Raw genomic sequence first — 13,719 nt, 5'->3', positions numbered from 1 at the left:
TGCCGACAAAGTGTCAATGTGCTTTTGGTAAAGGAACTTTATTTTTACGTAAAACTGTAATTATTATATGCGATCTAAGAATTAAACAAATGAGACTAACTTCAAATTTGTAATATTTTATTTCAAAGTATTAACAATGATTTCTAGTAATTTCAATAACTTATATGTACACCTATATAGTGGGTTGCATAATAACCGATGAAAAAATATTATTTATATATATATATATATATATATATATATATATATATATATATATATATATATATATATATATATATATATATATATATATATATATATATCACTATCACTATATGTATATTATATCGCTATAAAGTGATATATTATTATACTTAAGAAATTGTTAATAATTTTCCTAAATAATTTTACCTGTTTCTTAATTATTTTTTAATATGAATGAACTAATAACTATAAATCAGTAATTACATTGTTTATACTAATTTAATATGTTTTTTTAATGGGAGACTGATTAGGGTAATGTCATAGTGATTGATACCTAACCTTCAAACAGATATCATTTTCATTCTTCTGTTCTTAGTTTTTGTCTTGTCTTTTCCGTGATCACAAGAAACTGTAAAAATGAGTTCCAAAGTAGGAGGTTTAGGCAAAAAACTTGCAGAACAATTAAAATCTAAAGAATTTCGAAACTATTTGATGAGGTAAGTAAACAAGGTTATGAAATTCAAAAAATCACTTTAATAAATGCCTTTTTAGTACCCATTTTTGGGGACCTGTTGCTAATTGGGGTATTCCTTTGGCAGCTATTGCTGACTTTAATAAAGACCCAAAGTTTATTAGCGGAAAAATGACGTTTGGTTGATATATATAATATTGTTTTGGTTCTTAATTTTATTACATAATGTTTTTAGCCTTATGTCTTTACTCTGCCATGTTTATGAGATTTGCCTGGAAGGTACAGCCAAGAAATTTACTTCTTTTTGCATGTCACTTTACAAATGAAGGAGCGCAGTTAGTTCAACTCACAAGATTTGTTAACTATAATTATGTTTCGGAAAAAAAAGAAGAAGAGTAAATGTAATTAAATTTTGGACATAAAAATCAGGGTACTAGATGAATATTCAGGATATAACTATTAAATTGTATATAAAATACTCAGGGAAGAATGTTGAACATTCTTACATTTAATTGCTCAAATATAGATTGACTGCACTAAACATTTTTAATTGTTATATAGTTTTTACGATTTAAAATTTTTAAATTTAGTGCCTTTGATATTTATAAAAACATTTCCAATTTTAATGAAAAGTTGATGTTGTAATATTTTATATTATTGTTACTGTTCCTAATAAAACTAAATTATATTTTTGTTATATGTAGATTTTTATTTAATAGGTCCCAGTTTGCCACTTGTCATCTGTTAAAATGCGATATTTATACATAATACTTACAGTATATATCTGCACTTTTCTCATTTTATATTTAATAGTTGTTTCCATTTTACAATTTGTTTTTGTATGGTTAGAGCAAAACGAAGCAAATTTTTAAAAAAAGGTAAAATTTTACTCGATCGTAAGTATATTTATTCCTTTCTATATAAATATTTACATGATTGACATGCACATTGGTAACATGGCAATTTTTATTTTAATTACACGAAAAAAATTAATTTTGTAACGTTGCCTGGCACCCATTGTCGTTTGTCATTTTTGTGAAGTAAAAACTCATAAGCCTATGGAGTTTGAATTATTGTGAATTTCCAAAAAGGTACTGGTCAAAAACCATTATTATATTACCCTAAAATCATAGAATATCAGGGATAAATTATACAACTAATAATTTTTTATTTCAGTTTTTTGAACTATTCGGCAAAACTACATAGTGATTCTGACATCATAATCTGGCGTATAGTGATATGGTGGTTTACTGTAAGTACCGCATTTAACAATTTCTTGATTAGAGTATATAATATTGAAAGGAGTGAAAACATGCAAATTAAATGAAATGGGGAATGTAAAAAAGTTGTTTATTTAAAATTTATTTCACAACATTTAAATATGTATATCAAAAATCTATAAAACGGTTTAACTTATATTAATTATAAATTGAGGAAATAATATGGACGGATAAGTTTTTAAACAAGAAACAATATAAAATATAAACATTTGCGCTACAACATGCATTACAGAAGGCTTGGTTTTTTTTTGTTTTATTGCTTTTTAAAATATACAATTATTTAGTTCAAAACGACTTTTATGTGTAGTTTGAACGAACACATTAAAAATTATAATCTATTCTTATATGTTGTACAATATACTTATATGTGAAACAATAATGGAAAAAATCCATTTAAAAACAGACGCTATTTTAAAGCAAATTACAGCAAAACAAATTCTATCTAAAGTTTGTAATTGACTGTGTCAGGGATTTTTATTCTTTTGAAAACGTAATTCTATTTCTAATATTGTTGGTTCTATAATTAAGTATAATTTGTAAAGCTTACGCAGGTCAGTTGAAATTTGTTTTATAGTCATATTCGACATGGTTCTATATTATCATATTAAAACTATAATAGTAATAATGGAACAGTATTTCCTTTGGACGGGTTTTTGGTAATATACAGGGTTTCCTAAACATATTAAAGAAGTGTCCACAGAAAGGAAAACCTGTACAAAGATCACTTTTTACAATATATAAAGAGATTCATTACTATTCACAAGGCACAATAAAATAAGGCCCATATTGTAGAAATTTACAGTCTTGTCATATTTTATCGAATCCCGTGGATTCCAAATACCAGTGTTAATAGTACAACAATTAACATTAAAATATTAGATTGCAAACCAGCCGCCCCAGCTAGACGACAGCGAAACATGTTGAATCTAGTTTCATTATTATCGATTAGGTTTGTAAACTCAGCTTCAACTAACTGACCGTCATAATAGGTGATCGGGTCTTCAAAGGGATATTCAAATCCTTGTTTACATTCGCATTTGTATCCTCCGCTCTCGAAACCTCTACCCAAAATAGGTACGCACTGAAAATAAAAAAATATATGTATTAGGGCGGTTGAAGACGCTGCTCTATTGTTTTGTTTTATTAAAGTGAGATTGCTTGTATGCTGTTTTCTGTAGTAATAGCAAATATAAATGAACGGTTGTCAAAATTGTTAATTTTAATTTAATCAACTGTATTATGAATCACCATTTAGCAAGAATTAAATTAAGTTTCACAAAAGACTAAAATGGATCTTGTGATTTAAAGTTAAAGGATAAAATATCCAGTACTAACTGCTTTGAACTCCATGTTAGTTTTAAAAAATATATATGGGAAAACATACGTACGACCGTGCGCATGGCACTTTTAAATGACATTACAGAAATACTAAGGACAAATTTAAAAGAAAACATGCGATATCTTTTTGTTCGACTGTGTATATTAGTATAATTGTAAAATTTTAATTGGTACTAAAATAAAATAAATCTCTTATATTTTCAAAAAGCTGGAGTAAACAAGAAATTGTGTTATCATCACGTTATTTATACAAAACCGATTTATTTTCTTCTAATTTACTTTATTTGTATCACTAATGATAACATGTAACAGTCCAAAGTAATAGGTCAGATTAATAATTTAGATATTTTCTATATGTATTCAATTTGAAATAGATTTTTTAAATATTTAATCCGCAAATTTGGTTTATATAAAAAATAATTGTATCAATTATACTATAATTCTTAACAAGACTTCAATATGTTTAGAATCAAAGGGTCTCAGAATATACTTACATATGAAGTTCTTTGATCACATTTGTGTGTATCTTTAAACGCATTAGGCACATAGTACTTGTCAGGACATTGATTAATATCCAACTTAAGCATATCCATGGTAACTGCAACAACACCCCTGTAACAAGATGTTTTAAAATACTATAAATTATAGTTATAATTAAGTTTAATTGAATTATTTGTTGTTAATTCATTCGAATGTTTAAAAAACGTATTTATAATTTCACAAAACCTACGCCACCTTCGCCTTAAAGACATCAATTTAACTCAAAAAGGAGCTTTCAGTAAGGACAGTGAATAGTTAACAGGTCAATTGAAAAGTCCCAGGCCTGACACATAGATGGCGCTACTAGAATTAAATCCATATGTTTTTTAGTTAGTCCTAACCCTCAAAAGAAGATGTCGGATCATTAGTTTGTGAATTAAGGCATTTTGAGTGAAGCAACTTCTGTTATTGTGAAAAAAATGGATAAAAAGGAATTTCCCGTGATGATAAAATATTACATTTTTAAGAGAAAAAATACAGTTGCAGCAAAAGCTTTGCTTGATGCCCAGTTTCCGGACACTGCCCCAGGAAAATCACATCAACAGCGGCAAAATTGCCGAAAAACGGTCACATTTGAAGAAAAAGACAACTGCTTCATCAAGACAATGCACCACACAAGTCAGTGAAAACAATGGCAAAAATCCATGAATTGGGCTGCGAATTGCTTCCTCATCCACCGTATTCTACAGATCTGGGCCCCCAGCGACTATTTCCTGTTCTCAGATCTCAAAAGAATGCTCACTGGAAAGAAATTTTCCTCGAATGAAGAAGTAATCGACGAAACTGAGGCCTATTTTGAAGCAAAGGTCAAATTGTACTACAAAAATGGTAGCGAAAAGTTGAAGGGTCGCTATAATCAGTGTATCACCCTTGAAGGGAGTTGAATAAAAGAAACTAATTTTTCCAAAAAAAAATGTGTTTTACTATGGTAGGCCGGGGACTTTTCAATTGGACTGTTATGTTAACCATCATGAATGACCTCAACTTACGCAAGATTCACTAGATAGGAATGCATTCACAAAAAGTGACAGTTTTTGGTTACTACTGTTCGTGCGATTTCTAGTCAATATATAATAAAAAAGAATTTCCTTAATAGGTCACTCATTGCTTGTTTCATTTCAACCTTAAATTATCCTTATATAATAACCCTATTGAACTTATATGAATGTGCAATAGATGCAAGATTGCATGTATATTATTTTTTTAACTTACTTGAATTCTAATTTAGCTTTGAGGCTATCCCATCCAAAGAATGGGGCAGCATACTTTATTTTCCACATGGGTACTTTGCCATAACAGTCATAGTATGGGGCAGTCCAATATCCATGATTCAGATTAGCTCCATGATAAAAATTTGGAAAATGTTCGTATTTTATAGTAGTTCCACCCGTCTCATTAAATCTAACACGTATCTTCATCCAGAACTTTTCCAAACTATCGAAATTTGATGCGAATCGATGTTTAAGAAAGTTGAACCAAGGCTTATTTAAGTAAACTTCACTAGGTTTATCTAAACGTGCCAAGTCTTCTACATTATATTTCCTGGTGTTAAGTATTTTCTTATAAGCGTACGGAGCGAACAGGGTGCGATTAGTGAACTTGTTTCGTTCCCAGTACGTTCCTGCTGACCATATTCGACTATTGCCCAATATAATTGCTAACGTTTCACCAATCATCTGATCTTCCGTTAGAGGCTTATCGGCTACACGTTTGCCTGAGTATACTTCTTGAGGATCAGAAACTTGAAGGAAAGCACTAATAAAATTGGCTAATCTTAAGGCCATTTTTGCTTCATTCTCGAAAAATTCTTCTGCGCCTGCCATCACTCCTAAATGACATTTATATAAATTTAGACATGAATTTATTTTAACTGTAAGTTAATAGAATCATACCTCCATGTAATGTAAGATGCTCTGGTTTATACTGTTTACAATTTTCTTTATTCATGCCCAGAATAAAATCCAATACCGCGTGAACATTGATTCGTTGCTGGTTAAGAGATTCAGGCCCTTGGACTGGCGTTACATACTCTGGATGCTGATCCATAGTAACTGCTCTCACATGCCAAGGAGCTCTTTCCCATTTTACCGGCAATTTTTGAATCCCTATAAAACAGCAATGAATAGTCACACAATCAAGTAAAATAAATGTACACGATATATATTACATACATCCTATTTTTTTACAATCAAAACCACTGTAATATTGTTCTTCGGTAGCACGTTCCACAATTTCTCCCAAATACGGACGCCTAACTTGAAATGGCAGCCGATAACCTGGCCGACACCGACACTGGTATCCTCCTCGCCTGAAACCCCAACCATGAATTGGTTCGCACTAAAACAAATTTGCAGAACATACAATGTGTGGGTTTCTTGTTTGTACTGTAGTTTACCTCAGTAGTTTCATTTTTGCAACGGGCTGTATTAGCGAATCGATTTGGTCCCTTATTTCCTAATCCTTTTGGACATTGGTTAATATCTATACGTTCAAACTCCATTTCTACTACAGAAGCTGCTGTGTATCTTTAAAGCAAAATAAATTACTTTTTATTTCTACTTCTCGGTTATGATGAATTATAAAAAAATGTCATAAAATATTTTTAAATGGTTTCCAGGCAATACAATAAGACTGTAGTATTAAAAGTTATAAAATTTTATTTGAAAGAAGGGTGTAGGATATTAAGATTCTTTTTTCTAAATGTAGGTCACGTTTTTGTTAATTTTACTTGTTTGTTAATTATACTTGTGCAGAAACGCTTCGCTAATGTTTCTAAAATGCTATATTTGTATTCGTACAAAAGCTCTACATTAATTACTGTGTAAAAAATAATCTAAATATAAAGTTAATAAAAAAGTCTCAATCGAAACTTGTCAAAAATGTTATAAAACTATTTTGCGATAAGTGACTAAAAAACCAATGAAACTAAGAAAATGGTGCTTGAAAACCATAATATATAACTCAAGAGGTGGACATGTCTTGGAATGCATTAAATCGCTTCATAATATTGAACATGAAACAAGCGTCATCGCTTTACACCTATTTCCAAAGAGCTGAAATGTGTGCAACTTTTTTAAATGAAAACCAGCTGCAATGATGCGCCAAGTACAGTACATAGTTGATTTTTGAGTCTAAATAACGAATTCAAAGAACACCCTTTATGAGTTTTCTCTACTAATACATTTTAGTGAATAACTTGTTTCATGTTCTATTTATTATTAGTTATTCGTTATTATTATTATTATTTAACAGTTTCAGATAGATTTTGACATTCTTATATAAAATAATAATATTCTTAGATAAACGTAAGAATAAAGTAGGACATCCATTACCATAACGTTGAATGGAAAGGGCGCGCCTGAAGGTTTAAGTAATCTAAACCGCAATAAGGGGTAATAATGGCAGAGGGGTGAGGTAGTTTTACGTTAAACCCCATAAAGCCATTATGACTGTAATTGCCTTTGGAGACCCTTTTTACAAAACTCATTATTATAATTAAGAACAGCATAGCATAGGGGACTGGGGGAATGACCTTTTGAATTTGAATAGATATTCCTTCATCACAATTACTTTTCCTGTAATTTATACGCTCAACTAAATAATCAGTGTAACTAATTAGGTAATATAGTTATAATTATACAATGAAAAAATACTATAATCGGTCTCATTTATTCAGTGTTTGTTTTTTATTTTTTTTTTCTTCAAATTGAAAACTGAAAACCTTTATTATTCACTAAGTTTACCAGATAAGATACCTCTATTAAAATTACTGCATGTACATTGATAAGTTTTGAAAGGCATTTATGGAGAAATATATGTTTATAAATTTATATACAATATATTAATAAAAATATTTTCCATAATTTCTACAAGATCTTTCCATTTTCTGGCAACATGGCGATACCGTATCGAATGAATGATGTTGATTTTCCAACAATCCTATCATTGTATTTTCACACTTCTTCAACATTTCATTCTGTAATTATGTGTATGCGAAGCTATGCACGAATAAGTGAAAATTAGAAGACGCTAAATCTGGCGAGTATGCTCGATACAGTAGCACTTCCCATTCAAGTTTCAACAGTGGGTCTTGACAACGTACTGGCAAACATTCTTATGTCTTTTGTCTTTGTATCGTTTAATTTTTTCAATTGGTGTAGGTAGAAATCCGAGGGCAACAGCGTCATTCGGTCTGGCTGGTTCCACATATACACAGAAAAACTTTACAGTCTATTAATTCCCTCTTCGGTGACGATGTGGGTGGCTCTGCTGGCTAGCGCCTGTATTTTTGTGCTTGGGATAATCATAGTAGCTTCATTTTTCATTGACATTCACAATACGCCACAGAAAATTCCTCTTTTTTGGCTGGAGAGCAATAAAAAACCACGAAGTTGAAACGGTTCGAAATGAAATGTCTAGTCAATTCGCACAGCAGCCATTTTCTCTCCTTTTGGAGTTTTCCCATCGTAGGACGTTTGTCTAAACTGTCTGAAAGTTCTTTGAGAGTTTTGGCTGGTTTCGTCCAATAATATTTTCAATTCTTTGTCTCTGAACTTTTTGGGGATAGGCCTCAGCAAGATTTCTTTAAATCGATCAATAAAAGTAATAAATTTCGCGTATACTGATTAAATCAATAACATTAGATAACTATTATTTTATATGAATAACTGTCAAAATCATTGAATTTAACAGTTGTTTACATTTCTATTTGGTATTTTAACCAAAAGATATCGCTGATCAAAATACATGCGACCATCTAATGTGTCCATTAATTTAAAAGCGACATTGAAAAATAAGTACCACATCAATTAACTATTGAAAACAAAAAATTAATTTATTCAATTAATAACCATATATAATAACCATCATATTGGGTAATTTATTGATTGAATTATTATATGTCGCCTCAAATGTTTCATCAAAAATGTGCTACTCTATAATTTTGATGAACTTTTTGAACTTGACTATGGGTAGAGCAATGTAAATCAACCGGAACAATATATAAAAAGGTCTACATTCAAATAAAAAAATTCCTCTTTCTACATGGAATATTGCATACGGCAAAATCATTAACTTACAGTCTATTGGTGCCGAGTGATGTCTGTTAAATAGAAAAGATGTTTCGTTACGTCATGTTTGTTACATTTTCGTCGCATTCGCCATATAGTCCAGATATGTTTATATTACAACGTTTACTTCTGCACACGTCTAAATAATTAGCAATGAGTTATAATGAGAATAGTAAAACCGACTAACTTGTTGCTTATATAGTTAAAGAATTATTATGTATTATTTCAAATATGATTATATGACATAAATGCATTCTCTAGCCAATAGAATATATCTATTATCGTAGTATAATAATTAATACAAAATCGATATTATACTCTTAAATTATAAAAGAAAGTTTATTACTAAAATTAACTTACGTGGGATATTCGATATGTCTGAACCCTGTATGCCGAGGATAAATATCAGCTATAGGTACCACGGCGGCCACTAGCCAACGATTTGATCTGCCGCAGTCAAAATAAGGGCGCGTCCATTTCACAGGTCCCGGCACCTCGTCTGCCCCCGGAGGCCCGTGAAACGTAAATGTTTCATTAGTATTATTTGCATATCTGATCTCCACCTATTTCACACGCATGATAATAGAACAATACAAACGGGAACGTCACTATCTTTACCTGATAAGTGGTTTTAGTATCATGCCTAGTGTTGACCTGATCGGGTAACCATTTTTTATACCACTCATTTATTCGAAAATATTCCGAGGTGTAATCCGAGCTGGTGTCCGGCGGAACTGCACCTAGGTCTTCCACCGTAAAGGTGTTCAGCGTGGAAATACGTTCCAGGTGCACTGGATCGTTGAAATCGTCAGCTCGAAAAGTTCGTGGAGCGAATCTTTAAATTAATTAAACACTTGAAATATTTTGTTATAATTCTTTATTTGAACTTTATTCAAATATTATTAATTAAACTCTGTTGGTGTTCTATGATTCTTGCTAGAATATTGCGTATTAAACAAAATGTTTATTCTCTTTTGTAAGTACTTAAGAAGCGTTTAATTATTACTGCACTAGATGCTAGATTATTTAATTGTAAGTTGAGCCAAGTTGTTTAATTTTAACATGATTCAGATAATAATTAAATATTTATATATTAAAGAAATTAGTTTGACGGAATAAAATGTCATAACAATATTATCTAAATGCACCTTTGGCAAATGTCTTTTTAATTAAACATAATTTAAATTTTCTCTTAGAGAACTAATACTCCATTAAAAAACCCATTGCCTAGTATAATTGATCTCAGCCTTTAACAAGCTTTATTCATATATTTAATTAATAATATTACTCTTGCTTGTATGCACACATTTAAAAAACAGATTTTCAGCAAAGGGAATTTTGAATAGAATTAAATAGTAATAAAGAAAAACATTAATAAATGAATTATTTAACATCTGTTTTTAAGGTTAATATGCCTGTTATGATCCGAAGAACATTGTTCGGCATGCCATAACGATGACTAATTTAAACCAAAGCCGTTAAAGTTTATCTGTTCGTATTGATTGATTAACAAACTCACCTGGGAAATGTCTTATTGAAGAAACCCCTATAAGAGCTTGAATATGACATATTAGGGGCGAAATAAATTGCACTGGCATTAACATGTTTATCAGTGGACACATCCGCCACCGTAGACAACAGGTAGTACATCATACCCGGGTCATAAGTATCGTTTATAGCCGGCCTAATAAATCGGCTTTGAAGTATGTAAGACCAAAAGAATGCCCTATTCAATGCTATGTTGTGTATGTGTAACAACTGGGTCCTGTTGGGAAAGACGGGGTTGATGTTAACATCTTTTATGTCGGGCAGGTGACTGATTGAGTCTTCGGGCAGGTATAGATCAGCGGTGTGTTGGACTTCGCAATTGTCTTTGTTGACGGCTCGAAAAGACCGCATCACTTCGTCAAAGGCATCGTGACTTTGCCATTCATATTGGCCCCGAACGGCCAAAAGATAAAACAAAATTAACAACACACGCCACATGATGATATACATCGCGGAGATGATTTTGACGATTCAGGAAGACATACCGTAGGCGGAAATCAGAGGAATACTGGTTACTCCGCGTCGTTAGTTTTGTCAGCCCAACCCAATCCGTGGATGCGGACAGGTAGTATGCTACGTTGCCAAACCAATACACTTCGAAAGGATATTGTGATAATGGGACAAATGGATAACGAATTAAATGGAATTCAATGGAATTCAATGGAAGCTAGCATTATAATTAAAAATAATTTTAATAGTTAATAATTAGACGTAAATAATTAACAAATGGAAACATTTAAATCAATTATGTATATCAGAACACCACAAATGTATATCGCATGCTATTATAAAAATTTCACCAATAATAGTATTAAACAAATGTGATTATAAACTGAACTTATTATTTTTTTGCTACATTTATTTCAAGTCAGTCAATAGAGTTAATACAATTACTTTTATTATTTCTATTGTTGCAACAATAATTTTAAAAATTGTTATAAAAATATTAAATGTTACATAAACACTATTTAACACTTAGTGATATTTACACAACAAATAATGGTATTAGTCTTCACTGATATTTTATATGATAAATATTTTATTATAAGGAAAAAATAATTTGCTAAATGTATTAAACTACAAATAACATAATTATAAACACTTTCTAGCTTGTTTAGATTCTTATGACAATATGGCAACGGCAATGGGCTCATAATGATCTATATCAAAATTTAAATTTTGTTTGTAAATATCAACAAAACAGGCAACCAGTCAATGTTTATTCTGTTTCACTGGTTGCTGACATGTAAGAAAATAATTTATTCGAATCTAAATTATTTCCTTTTATAAACTTTTGTTATGTATAATTTAAGAATTTCCAATATTTATACTTTTTTTATGTGTTATAATAAAATTATACATTAAAATAATCAATGGTTAATATTTTTATAATAAAAAAGAGTTCTGCCAGAGTGGGCCCCGTTCTGTTGTCTCAAGTGTCCGAGAAAACCTGAGATTCCGCATATACCTGTGCTATGACGAACATCGCGTAACTACCGCTGCTGCACCCTGCAGCTATCGGAACATTACGTCGACTAGCCGATTACGATCAGCGGTACTTTCTACCAGGGGTCCGGGGACCTTCCTCTGAGTGGCTTAAAGTCATTAAAACCCCGTATGTAACTCAGATAATTGGACTTAGCAGAACCCCCGGTAACTTTAAATTCTGTAGTTATAAGTAGATAATGTCCATCGGAGTAGGTAGGTAAGTTATTGTGTGTATAAATGGCTGCCTATGAACAGACTATTCAGTTTAAAAATATATTTATTCTAATATCATAAGGAAGAGTAAAGGAGAGGAAATAGTGTTTACCCGGTAAGCAGATGTTGCCGGGCAAATTTATATATTTATTCCGCGTGACAGGAAGTTCAGCGACAAATTTAGAGTTGTGCAAGAGAAAATAGCCCATTGTATGGGCGATTTGTTAATACCCACTCTTTATTACAGACCTCAAGGAACGACACAGCAGTGCACGCCACTGTTTCGCCTTGGCAACTGACTTTTGTGCAACTGCACGCACGCACACATGTGCACTTTCCGCGTCCTATTTGCACATATTGCGAAGGGGATCGATGTAGACGAGCGTCTGAGAGGTGCCTTAAATATTAAGCGTACGATTATGCCTTTAATGTTAAAATATACTGAATGATGTTTTATACATATAACACTTTAAATGTCTCTACTTATTAGAAAAGAACTAGACCGTTATTTTGAGACGTAATGACAATCGATATTTTTAAAAAATAATTTGAAACAGTTAATACCAATTATTTATACAGGGTGACAAAATGATATTGTTATTATTGTTGTATGTGGTTTTATATTTAAAATAACGATAAAATTAAGTTAATTAACATTATAACAATACGAAAATACACTTTTAAATATATTTAACTTATAGGAAACTATATTATCGGTAAATACCATATTTTAACTTCCTATAAATAAGTATGGTTATCCATTCACCTAAAGAGTAGAATTCGATGACATTTATAAAGTTGAAATTACCGGTGGTGATAAACGTGTAGTACTAACATGCAATTGTTTTGAGTACAACATATATAGATAAAATCATAAAACGAGAAAATAAGTTGCTAACAGCTAACGTTGATTTTTTGTGGTATTTTTAGCTAGTGGCAAATAAGACGTAGATTTTTTCTTTTCAGTTTAAGATACCGGAATTACCTGGACGATTGCTATCTTGTATAGTGGTTATGTAGGTTTGTAAATTAAGATAAGTGACTTGATTTGTATTATAATTCCTAAAAGTCTTTAACTATTAATTTATAACGAAAAATTAGTAAAAAGTACCGCATATAGGAGTAAATGAGTTTTCTATCTATTAAGTAGGAGTTTATTATATAGGTAAGAGTTTATTTTATTTATTGTTACATTTTGAATGGAGAGTGTGACAGAAGATTTAATATAAGTATAAGAAATTAATACGCGTTTATTACGTAATTAATAAGTGTTTATATCGATCATTAAGTTTAGTTATTTTATGAAACGCACTCGATTTTTACTTACTCGTAAATTTAATGTATTAGTGTGGAAATAATTTTACCTGTTTACATAACAACCACCTTACGCAGTCTCCCATGATGGTTTCTGTTGGTTTCAAATTTTAATTTATTTATCTTTCAGTTTTTGGTTGATCAAGTCAAATTTTATGGAAATCACTACTTTATTCTGATTTTCAGTGATTGAGTTTGATTGAGAAATAAAACTTGATTGCTTTACGAGATTTACACTATTCCTTTAAACTAAACAGAAAATGTTAAGCTA

General features: G+C 30.9%; 3 protein-coding genes across 10 annotated transcripts in view; 2 read left to right on the top strand and 1 right to left on the bottom strand.

The window, feature by feature from the left end:
• Positions 1–8: 8 nt before the first annotated feature.
• Mpc1 (Mitochondrial pyruvate carrier) lies at positions 9–1,355 on the top strand. Of its 3 annotated transcripts, none has more exons than XM_076403397.1 (4): positions 9–27; positions 563–683; positions 739–839; positions 894–1,355. In XM_076403397.1, exons 2-4 carry the CDS (start codon positions 604–606, stop codon positions 1,055–1,057), a joined length of 345 nt encoding a protein of 114 aa, XP_076259512.1. In that variant the 5' UTR covers positions 9–27; positions 563–603; the 3' UTR covers positions 1,058–1,355. The 3 variants fall into 3 exon arrangements, with proteins under 3 accessions (XP_076259512.1, XP_076259510.1, XP_076259509.1); XM_076403395.1 differs by lacking the exon at positions 9–27 and adding an exon at positions 370–498; XM_076403394.1 differs by lacking the exon at positions 9–27 and having other exon boundaries at positions 506–683.
• Positions 1,356–1,704: 349 nt separating this feature from the next.
• Syp (synaptotagmin binding cytoplasmic RNA interacting protein) overlaps positions 1,705–13,719 on the top strand; it is a 99,747-nt gene continuing 87,732 nt past the window's right edge. For all 6 annotated transcript variants that reach the window (XR_013005604.1, XM_076403358.1, XM_076403350.1 and 3 more), the window contains exons 1-2: positions 1,705–1,749; positions 1,835–1,910. Coding sequence is in view for 5 of the 6 variants with exons in the window: in XM_076403358.1 (XP_076259473.1) it covers positions 1,898–1,910 (13 nt within the window). In the remaining variant the exon portion in view is untranslated. The remainder of the gene's footprint in view (positions 1,750–1,834; positions 1,911–13,719) is intronic.
• LOC143195864 (uncharacterized) lies at positions 1,992–10,991 on the bottom strand. The gene is made up of 9 exons (XM_076403348.1): positions 10,405–10,991; positions 9,504–9,720; positions 9,246–9,448; positions 6,212–6,341; positions 5,988–6,153; positions 5,709–5,921; positions 5,029–5,644; positions 3,771–3,888; positions 1,992–3,019 (listed from the first exon to the last, which is right to left on the bottom strand). Exons 1-9 carry the CDS (start codon positions 10,881–10,883, stop codon positions 2,753–2,755), a joined length of 2,409 nt encoding a protein of 802 aa, XP_076259463.1. The 5' UTR covers positions 10,884–10,991; the 3' UTR covers positions 1,992–2,752.

This window comes from Rhynchophorus ferrugineus, unplaced genomic scaffold, assembly GCF_030347505.1.
Source record: "Rhynchophorus ferrugineus isolate W39M unplaced genomic scaffold, kcgeb_rfMv2 rfM4, whole genome shotgun sequence".
NCBI lineage: Eukaryota > Metazoa > Arthropoda > Insecta > Coleoptera > Curculionidae > Rhynchophorus > Rhynchophorus ferrugineus.
Note: the sequence above shows the minus strand (reverse complement) of the source record. Positions and strands in the feature narration are given on the sequence as shown.

What these genes read in the sequence shown, in the direction of transcription:
- Mpc1 (XM_076403397.1), top strand. Translation starts at nt 604, where the DNA reads ATGAGTTCCAAAGTAGGAGGTTTAGGCAAAAAACTTGCAGAACAATTA. An exon ending in TTTCGAAACTATTTGATGAG is followed by an intron (nt 684 to 738) that starts GTAAGTAAACAA and finishes ATGCCTTTTTAG; the next exon opens with TACCCATTTTTGGGGACCTG. An exon ending in TAGCGGAAAAATGACGTTTG is followed by an intron (nt 840 to 893) that starts GTTGATATATAT and finishes TAATGTTTTTAG; the next exon opens with CCTTATGTCTTTACTCTGCC.
- LOC143195864 (XM_076403348.1), bottom strand. Translation starts at nt 10,883, where the DNA reads ATGTATATCATCATGTGGCGTGTGTTGTTAATTTTGTTTTATCTTTTG. An exon ending in GCAAAAATGAAACTACTGAG is followed by an intron (nt 6,154 to 6,211) that starts GTAAACTACAGT and finishes AATTTGTTTTAG; the next exon opens with TGCGAACCAATTCATGGTTG. An exon ending in TGATTGTAAAAAAATAGGAT is followed by an intron (nt 5,922 to 5,987) that starts GTATGTAATATA and finishes GCTGTTTTATAG; the next exon opens with GGATTCAAAAATTGCCGGTA.